Source organism: Pygoscelis adeliae, unplaced genomic scaffold (assembly GCF_000699105.1).
Source record: "Pygoscelis adeliae isolate BGI_AS28 unplaced genomic scaffold, ASM69910v1 Scaffold361, whole genome shotgun sequence".
NCBI classification, from domain to species: domain Eukaryota; kingdom Metazoa; phylum Chordata; class Aves; order Sphenisciformes; family Spheniscidae; genus Pygoscelis; species Pygoscelis adeliae.
The window spans coordinates 616636-627354 of record NW_008824187.1 but is presented as its reverse complement, the minus strand read 5'-3'; the positions used below and the strand labels follow the sequence as shown (position 1 = coordinate 627354).

At 37.6% G+C, this 10719-nt stretch overlaps 1 protein-coding gene across 1 annotated transcript in view; it reads left to right on the top strand.

Moving 5' to 3' along the window:
* The window catches only part of PARG (poly (ADP-ribose) glycohydrolase), a 66251-nt gene that overhangs the window by 36920 nt on the left and 18612 nt on the right, over positions 1-10719 (top strand). The window contains exons 9-11 of the mRNA XM_009334615.1: positions 6036-6115; positions 8522-8582; positions 9250-9325. Of these exons, the coding sequence (XP_009332890.1) occupies positions 6036-6115; positions 8522-8582; positions 9250-9325 (217 nt within the window). The remainder of the gene's footprint in view (positions 1-6035; positions 6116-8521; positions 8583-9249; positions 9326-10719) is intronic.

Here is a 10719-nt window from a genome sequence, read left to right as displayed (position 1 = left end):
TTCTCTTGATAAGGGGGGTGTAAATGGTAGCAACAAAATGCTTGTTGCAGGTGCATTCTTCGTGAGAAGTCCTTGACCAGAAACTGACTGGAACTATCTTCCATCTTTTTCATTGAAGTGAAGCTTTAGGTTTTCTAGTTAGTTTAGCTTTTTAGCTTCTGGTTTAAAAGGCAGATAAATATTTCGGGGGGTGGGGGGGGAACCCTATCCAATACAAAAGCAGTTGAAATGGCTTCCTCGGAAAATACTTCAGGCGAAGGATATGGGTAATTAATGTAATTCCAGTTATTCCTCTATGGTAGGCTGAATTGCTTTCATATATTTACAGATTGAAAGAGATTGTTCCTATCCTGTGCAATCATGTGACAAGCACACATAATTATATACACATTCCAACTCTTACATGATGGGGGTTCTTTCTCTCTGCGTACATTAATGCATACGGGTTTCCTAGACATTAGATACACTAATATCTATAGGTAGTTCTTAATATGCCTGTGTCTAAGGTTACCTTGAGCACAATTGAATAAAAACGTCGAATAATACTGTGACAGAACCCTTACTGAAACAAAGTGTTTTGATCGACTGTGCTTAGCATTGCAAATCAAAGCTTAAAAAAAATACTTCATTACAAACATGATACTGTTTTGGAAAAAAGGCAGAGTTTTATTTTTCTCTTCTGTTTGTAGAACTCCACTTTTTTTTCTGGAGGGGGGGGAGGAGGGAATTGCAGGAGAAAGATGGAAGAGGTGTTTCTTGTGTGCTCCCCAGTGCAACCGTTGTAATCCTAAATGATGGGTTTATTGTGCCATTCAACACTATATTAGTTTTTCCTTTAGGGTTCCGTGTTACCAGTATGACATTTTAGTAGTTCCCATTGAGATTGCTAGCAATTGGGAGTGCTCAGCCTCTCAATGAAAATCACCCTCAATCATATGGAGAGTAATACAAGTTCGACAGTAACATACGTAAGCATCGTGTTTCCATCCCTACATGTATACATCAGATAAGCTTAGGCTTGACATGCAGCAAGGTATAAACCAAGCATCTTGCTTTTTGTTCTTTTTTTCCAAGTGTTTTGTCATCCTATACATGAGACTAAAGCTCTGCTTAGTGATTAGCTCTGTTCTTGAGGTTGAAGGTGTCGTCTATTCAGTATTTTCGTTTCTGCTTTAACTTTCCGTCCTTCCCCCTGCTCAGTCCCTTTACTGGGTGAAATTCATCTATCCATACTACTTCCTTGTAAATCCTTCTTCCGCTTTTATTTGTAGGAGAAAAATGAGGTTTTAGTAAAATGTCTTGCACTTGCTTAGACGCTATGTTACCTTCAGTGAGATCACACTGAAATACAAGAAGCGATACAAGTGTGTCTTCAACTATAGTAATAAAGAAAAAGGCACTTTTTAGTGCCTGTGGTAGTTCAGAAAAAGCACGCGTAGCTAATTGTGGGGACCATAAGTATAAAATTGTGTATCCACACTTTTGCAAACAGCACACACGAAATGCCGTGGATTTATGAATGGGAAGTATTCTTTGAAGTATGATCCCTACTGCAAATGTTTGCATGTTGTTACAGCGCGGACAGCTTTCCGAGTCTTATGATAGGTTCCGATTTCAATGTAAAGACATGATTATACTCTTCGAAAAGAAACGTTCAAAGGAAGCCCGGCCTGGGGATGGGAAGATACAGGCTGGGGATGGAAATACCGATATGAAAATTATTTAACTGGGAGGTTAAACCACATGATTGTAATGGTTCCTTCTGCTTGTGAAAATTACTGAGCCAGGTCTTCGAGTAACATTAAGGGATCAATTTAGCTGCTTGGAAATTAGATTTTACAAGTAAACTACTGTATTTTAATTATACCTTAATCAGAAACAATGTATTTCGGAACTGTTTACTTAAGCTGGTTCGACTTTTCCCCAGTAAACTATATGCATGCAAAGGTTACTTTTGTGTAGCTCTTAATGTTTTTAAATTGTGTTGATGTTGCGTTGTTGGAAATGCACCCTTTGAAGAAGTAGCTTGCAGATTTGCTGCTTGCCTCAGCACTCAAAGGACTTGGGAGCAGGTTCTTTAGGGCTTTTGGCTCCAGCTTTCCAAGGTGGAAATGTTGGTTGAAAATAAGACAATTTTGAGTTTGCAGTCAACGAGACTGCAAAAACCAGAATATCGATTACACTTTTAAAATGCTTTTTTCCACCCTAAAATTTTAGGAAAATGCAAATCCAAAACAAATGCACACAGTTTTGTAATAATTATTGAAATAGTATAAACTAATGCCTTGTAACTTTACTGTATGTTTACTGACAGTTGTTGAGAAATTTTTAAAATTATTTTTACATTTTCCCAATATCAGTCCTTATTATTTTTAATATTTTATTTCTCATATATAGGATTTCTCTTCAGAACAATTGAATTAAGTGTCTAAATATTTGCTAGGAAAGAGTTTTCATTTAGCCACAACGACTTTAACAATCTACTTTGTGTTTATGACACTGTTCACACATCTACTTTCTTATGTTTTTAAATCTCTGACCTTGATTCCTCGAATACTTAAGCGTATCTCTGCAGAGGTCTTTTATTTGATTAACATTGCCGCTACCCTGGCTTGGAAGCTGGAGAGCCAGAGATAAATTTGCAGCTGTGTTTTGGTGATCAGCCCTGCAAGCTTTCTTTGCTCCTGTATCTGCTAAATTGAAGTTAGCTGCATGGCTGTGGGAACATCTTGTACAAACCAAAACAGCTTACGTATGCAGTTGCCAGTAATATTTCAATTACTTCGACTGAAAGCGGGCTTGCAGTGCTTTGCATTTGATTTACAGTGCACTTCATTTGGATGGGTTCTTTAATTGGAATTAATGGGCTTTGGCCTTGGGTTCTTCTGTCAGGAAATTGATTATGTGGTTTCCACTCACATTTGTGGGGTTTTTTTTTTTTTAGAAGGATCTGTGTCTCAGAGCTTGAAGAAGAATTTTATTTAATATCTTATTGATGCCCTCATCTAGCTTTGTTCTTCAAAATAGAGATATTTGCTTTAGAAATAAAACTTCTCATAATGTTGCCTAATTGATCATTTCAGAAGTAAGATTTAAGGTTAAAACGCTCATAGCTTTGCCATGTTATACCCTCACTTAAATAAATGGGCAGGACTGGGCCATTTTTGATTGTTGTAAATATCACTTGCTTTTACTGTTGCGTTCACAGAGATGACTGGGTACTTTGTGCTGCGCTTGAGAAAGCTTGGCTGCCTGTGTGTGTTGGGGGGAGGGTTTGGGTTTTCTCTTGTGCTTTTCTTTCTCCTTCTGACTTTAGTATAGCTTGCTGGAAGTCTGCTGAATCATTGATGTCATTGTGATACGATTTCTGTGGAAATTTAAAAGAACACACGAAGCAGTCAAAATCAACTGAATAAATATCAGTAACTTTAAATAATTAGATACTATGAGGGTTTAAGGCTAATTTGTAGCCCATTAAAATCTGTGGGGATTTTTCCACTGGTCTGACTGGCCTTTGAAACAAATTCCTAATGTTGTAAAGCACTTTTACTTGAAAGAGCTGAAGGCAAGAGTTCCTTGGTCTGGTTATATGAAAATATGCAAGTAACATACTAGTGTTCTGTATTTTGCAAACATACATATAATAAAAAGCATGTTTGCAGATAGCTATCTTCAGTTTGCCACTAGCTCACTAATAAAGGTAAATTCTAGACACGGAAAGTTTGAAGTAAATCCAAGCATATTAATCTAAGACATGGTGTCTTCAACCTGCCATAAACGGCTATCCTTTTATGAGTGCGTTCTGTTTTGGACAAACATCATTTGTGGTGGATTCAGTCCTAAAACACGTGTGCAGTGCTTTTGGTTTTAATAAATAATTTTTTAAAAATATTATTTTTCTGTATTTAACAGTGGATTTTCAAGAGAAAGTACAATTTATATCATGTCATAGTGAAGAAAAGCAAATACCGTGAGGAGAAGGGTGATGAGAGCTCTTGGGCTAGCTGCTATAAAAGGTCTGATGCATGTAGTTACTGGATGCATATAGCTACTGGGTCAGAATACAGATAGTTTTGAACGCCACGGAATTCTTCTATCCCCACTATATGGAGTATCCTTCTACAGCAAGGGATGTCTGTGCCAGAACCCAGAGCTTTTCAAATTCTTTTGTGCTGCCCTGTGGTTTTTACCCAGCCATATAGGGCTAGAACAGAAATACAGATATCTCTTCTCATCGTTGTAGTTATAGACGGTGTTTTGGGAATATTTATCTGCTGTAAATGAGATTTTTTCAGAAGCAAATCAGCATTACTCTAGCTTTGACACCGGAGGAGGAAGAAGAGAGGTAGTTATCACAGCTTTTAACAAGAGAAAAGACAGGCCAATGCTGAACACTTCAGATTTAAAAACATACTTGGTTGAAATTCCCTACTTGACAGAGTGACTGCATTTTGGTGAGTAATTGTAACGGATGAAATCAAGTTCATCTGCCTTACCATTGCCTTTTAGCTTGATCTGACTTATTTCAGGCATAGTTTTTCCAGTTCTGGACTTTGCTGCCCAGCCTGCTAGTTATGCTGAATCATGTATCACCTTTGTGACACGAAGAACTCTCTCCTGAGCATTTGCAACATAAGCAAGATTTCAATTTGATGTAAAGAGGCAAAAAACTAGTAAAGGCATGATTGGGCTAATAGATAAATTAACCAGTTGAAAGGATTCATACCAGATGAGACTTCCAGATAAAAGGTCAGGGATAATTTATGCATTTAGGCAAAACCTACACACACACACCCCCCAACTCTTTCTTTTATGAACCCCTTATTAGTTGTGCAAGCACAACCCCTTGATAGAACTTGCATATTGGCCCATTTTAAAATAGACTGTATAAGTCTGGAGTTTGCCTTCTTAAAGTCCTGATTGATTCTTCAAAATAAAAAAGTTTTCATAAAACCTTTTTAACCTTTTTAAAATTAGCTTCTGTGACTTAATATAGATTTTGGATGAAATTGATCTCTTCAGCATGTATACTTCATAAGAATTTTTAAATACTAAAAATTCTAGTTCGCTTCACTACTAAAAGCTAAATTAACCTGACAGCATTCTGGTTTTAAAGGCAGGTTGTCATTCCAGTACATGGAAACAAATGAATAATGTTGTGTCATTCCTTTACTTAGACTGTTTATTGGGGGAGAATCTTACATCCTCAGGGCTTTCACTGTATCAGACATCTTTTAGTGAACTTCCTACTCAAAGGACATTATTTCTGAAGTTGCCGCTATTCTTCCTTCCAGATATATTCCATTATGTGTTGCCAATAACAATGCCTCGTCACTTTGTTGGAAGTGAAATTAAGTAATGCGTGTTCAAGTTGCTGGAAGATAGATGATGCAGTAGAAGTATTTCAGCTAACCTTAAAAGAATACATTCACTTAACGGCTAAAAATAGGATGCTTCTTTTTAATGCTTAGGTTTTTACAAATGAATGTTAGAATGCCAGTAGTAGCCCAGTGGATGAAGCCGTTTCTGTTGGGGGTAGGTTCTTTTCTTTAGAAACGCTGCTGGTGCAGTGCAGCTCTTCAAAGCAATGTGGTTGCATTAATTCTTCTCTGCAACTCACCGAGCTGAAAGTAGGGTAAGACACTTGGATCTTGGAGTACTCAACATACATGTTTTCACCCCTCAGTCACTTATTTTAATCCAAGCCAGTCTGTTGCAAATAAAACTAGTAGCTTTCCTGGATGTTCCTATTGAAATTATATTTTTTGATATTACAAAATCAGTATGAGCGAGATAGGTATTCACTTAGCATCTTCATCAGAAACTCAGCAAGTGAACGAACTTGTTACTCCTAAAGACCCGTGTCACAGAGGGGCTGTCTAGAGAATTCTTTCTACAGTAGAGTATTTAAATGCAAGGCTAATCAAAACGTGTACAATAGTTTAAAAAAATAAAATCACAGTTAGTAAATAGCCTAATTACTATGCACTATATCCCTAAAATCTAATTAGTTGCTTTTAATTCTTGTTTTTCAGATTGTTTGAAGGACGGTCACCAAGGAAGCCTGAGAAACTTAAGACCCTTTTCTGCTATTTTAGGAGAGTCACAGAAAAAAGTATATCCTTTATTCTTTTTTTGAGCTACAAAGCAGATACATGAAAAATTTAATCCCATTAAATTTAGAAATGGCTATGCAGCATTATGCTGGAAGTGTGTAACAAAAGCCAGCTTGCTAAGTACACTGATATTCATATTCATGTCACTTCTCATACAGATGATGCATGCCATTAAATTTTTTGCACGGAGCTTATTCTGTTTTCTTTTTTCGGAGATATATATATGGGGGGATGTGTAAAATATGGAGAGATATATTTTCACCTCCCTTTTTATATATATATATATATAAAGTGTGTGTATATATAAATGTGTCTATATAAATATACATATGTATAATGTTTGTAATATATGCAACTGTTTGCTGCACTGCATCAGGGTGAGACTGTAGAGGGAACTTAGCATCATATGTAGTCATTAAAATCACAGGCTTAAAGATTCTGAGTCAAGCTTCAGATTTCCTGCAGTATGCACATTCCGTCCTTTGACTATAACGTGTTTAGCTCTGAGGGATTTTCCCCTGCTTGTGTTGATATTTCAGGTTTTTCCCTTCTGTTCTCCCACAGCAGAGCTGTTGTGAAGTTTGCCCAGTTCAAATAAAACAAGTGATAGCAAGACATGAGATATCCCCAACTCTTTTAGAAGATAGTGCGATATTTTCCTTAGCGTGCATAGTTGGATATTCTGTTGTTACCATGAATTTGAACATCTGCATAAGCTTTCAAAAATAGATTGATTTTTGTGAGAACTGTATCAGAGCTTATATATTGTATTTTGGGGGAGAAAGAGATTTTACTGCAGTAGCATACATCACATCTGCAGCAATATCCTTATTATAGGATTTTTTTAAGAACTTTTTCTTTACATGTCAGTATTTCACTATTAGCTTCATATTCTCTCAGAAGGGTTTGTTTTAAAAGAAAGACAGCTTTAAGCTATTAAATATAAAAATTTCTTTACTTGGTTCAGTCCATCTTCAGTTCATCGTTTTAATTTACCACAAATTAAATGCAGCCACACGCTGTTTCAGCTATCAAACTTTCAGCAATGTCAATAGAACTAAATCTCTGAGGTAGAAAGTAAATTGTGATCTAGGTGTGGGACTGAGAAGAGATATAGCATACTAGCTTTTTTTTATACTCGAGGAATAATGTTTTCATGCAAACCAAATCCTAAACTTATGCAGCTGTCCCTGATCCCCTGTGCGTATGAAATCTGTTGGGAACATTCTTTATGAAACTACTGTATTAGATTTCGTAACATTATAACTTTAAATAAGATTTAATGAGATTCTCGAGTGTTCCTTTCTTGAATTAAAAATTCCTATCGTACCTTTAAAGGACCCCATTTCTTGTTCTTTTTTGTCCAAGGAATTAGTAAGACTGAAGTAACTTAGCTCTATGAATTACTGTAATAATTTTGCAACTCTTTTTATTGTAAATGGTAATTGAATTCCTTGTAAAAGAACACAGTGGAGACTATATCAGCTGAAGACTTTGTGCTCAAAAGGTGAATGCTTAATTTTTTAAGAGCAAGCAACCCTTTTTTTCCCTAAACCCCTATAATTTTGAAGAAAAGCATAAGATTATTTAAGGCTTTTGGAAGGATATGTTTGTGCTTTACATAGTTTTGAATGTTTTTCACAAGCCAGCGCAGTAGACTTACTGGAGCAAAGAAATGACTCTCAAATGAAGTTTTTATTAGGATGACATCACCCAATAAAAGGTTGATATTTTCTTGCTGTTGCAAAACTGAACTTTTTTGAGTAAAAGATGGAGAGAAGATGATAATGCACCCTTCCTGCAATGAGCAATGGCTCCTCTTTTTCTCTTGAGGGCAGGAGTCTCTTCTCATTTGAAATACAGTGAATTTCACAGGCATCCTGGCAGGGCTGAAAACACCTTGCTCTGGAATCCACTAACACTGCATCTTTATTGACATAGTAGGACTTCCTTGAAAATAGGAGCTGCTGCTTCATCTATCCATAGGTTGTGCGTTGCCTGTTGACACTGAACAGTAGTCGCCTCTCAAGGTTCACAATTTCTTATTTTCTAAGTGGCAGCACATTTTACTTTAACTTCAAGTATCGAGTCTTTCTAGTAGTGTTTACTTTCACTTTAAGTGAAAATCACTTAAGAAATAGTTTTTCCTTGATCTGGAAAAAGAAAAATACTCAAACTCCAAGGGGAGAAGAGAAGTGAATATTTTGGTCCTCATGTTACTTATTTTCAATTTGAGCATGGGCTGTCAGGGGAAGATTCAAAGCTGCTCTTGAGGAAAGTTGAGCTCTTGTATTTCTGCCGAGAATGATGTTTGTTGTAATTTTAAAAGCTTACCACTTAAAATAATCTAAGGACTAAAGCTCCAGCAGTTAATACATTTTCCTCTGGGGTTGGTTTGCCTGTAGAACCTACGGGATTGGTGACGTTTACAAGGCAGTGTCTCCAGGAGTTTCCAGACTGGGAAAGGTAAGTCAAACATCCCGTTAACGTAAGAAATTTCTTAAATCAATGATAACTGAATCCCATTCATATGGAATTGGTTCAGGCCTGGAAGTACGACAGAAAACAATGTTTGGTATGGATTGTTATGGAGAAACGTACAGAGGGAAGTGGGTGAACTGCCACAAGTAGTTTGAGTGCCCTGAGTTTTCCAGTATGTATGTTTGCCTGTGAAGCCAACAAGTCTTAAGTGAATTTTTAAAACAGTAGCACATCTTTGGTGCTGTTGTTTGAGTGGGGAAAAAAGAGAGGGATTACTTGATTTCAGAAATGACAGGAAATAGAATGAAGTATGGGTGATAACCAGCATGAAAACACAAGTGTTGCAGCTTTCTTGCTGGTTAGCAAGTTAACGTGGGACAAACCTGTGTGAAAAGTGTAGGACTTCAATTTCAAATTTGGGGTTTTATGGTGAAAGAGGCGGAGAAACTGAACAATTGACTATGTTAAACGTTTACAAATTGTTTCTAAAAGGCAAATGCATTTTCTGTAATCCATCAGGGCTTTTTTAAAACCACCTTATGTTAAGGTGTGCAAGAAGTTTGGGTTTGGATGGGTTTTCTTTTAAAATGGATGTCTTTGTGTGGAGATGCTGTAATCATCCTTTCTGTACAATATTTTTCCTCAATGATAGATCTCAGAAAAAACTGTCTAGATTGCATGTCACCTATGAAGGCACCATCGAAAGCAATGGACAAGGTATGCTACAGGTAAGCGCATATAACAGTAAATGTGGCTTTATGTCATGTTTTTGTCGTACTTTTTACGGTCTGCCAGCTTAACGAAGTTATTTGTTTATCCTCAACTGACTTAAATGACAAGATGTTACGCAGTGTAAAAGAAACATCAAAAATTATTTCCATGGGCAGTCTTAGTACTGTCAATATTCCCCAACTCATCTAAGTTTGCACGTTTGCACACCTGCTCCAGAAAGAGCTGACAGAAAATCGCAAGCCGTGGACAGCTTCAGGTCTTGGTTCAAACCAGGATCAAAGATTGACAAGATGAAAGTTTCAGGCTGTGATCTTGATGAGTTGTCAAGGGTTTCAGTTTATTTCTAAAAAATTATTCTTGTGCCCCAGACAGTGACCAGGTCAGTGGTTCAGGAGACTTTCTTGCTGCTGCCAGCACCGCTGTTACAGTCTGGGAGCCAGTCAGCAAGAGAAATTCATAAGGAGGATGTCCTGTCCATATCTACAGGAAGGAACACATTTGAGTTCTCAAATTAGTTGTTTGGTTTTTGTCTTTCTTTAAAAGAAAAAAAAAAAGTCTGCTTTCTAGAGTTTGTTTACAAAAAAAAAAAAATTACAACTTCTTTAGCCAGGAACAAGTGCTGCAAAGGAAGAGGAGGAGGGAGAATAGGAGGACTTTTTCCTGCGATGCTTTTTGCTCAAACTTTAAAATGTCTCATGGCTTTATGAAACTTGAGCACTCAAATGTGTATTTAAATCATTAAGAACTCAGCAACTGCAAAATAATAACCATTTTTCTGCTGTCTCTATTCAACTATACTATAACCTATATATTATATAACTATAACTATACTATATATTATATATAATAAAGGTGGGAGAAGGTTGAATTATGCCTTTCCAGGTACTGTTTCTGTTGCGCTCTGTAAAAGTGAGTATTGCCTAGGATGTGATATTCTTCCTCCTGGCTATTTCAAGTCTTACCAAACAACATAACTCTGCCCAGATGAAGAGCGCTCGCTCCAGGAGGGAGCGGGATGACCAAGGCAAGACAATGCAGGAGTCCATAGTGACCCCAGCCTCAGCGGGCAGGGTCGCTGGCTGGGACAAGTGGAGCAGGGATGGTGACAATAACAGTTTCTGCTGACAGGCTGGCGGTCATCAGACAAAGGCAAGGTGATGAGTCAGGTCACCAAGGTCAATCCTAGATGTCCGGTCAGCAAGTGGGCATCAGCAGAGGACAGGGCTGGGCGTGGGCCCATACACGATGTGTCTCCGGCGAGGCCCAGGACAAGGGTGTGTGTTTGGATGGGGGCCACGTGCCAGGGGTGAGGATGGGGGCCCAAGGTGAGGCTACTCAGCACAGTTAAACTGCATTTGGGGCCCTGGCACACTGAACACTTGGGTAGTTT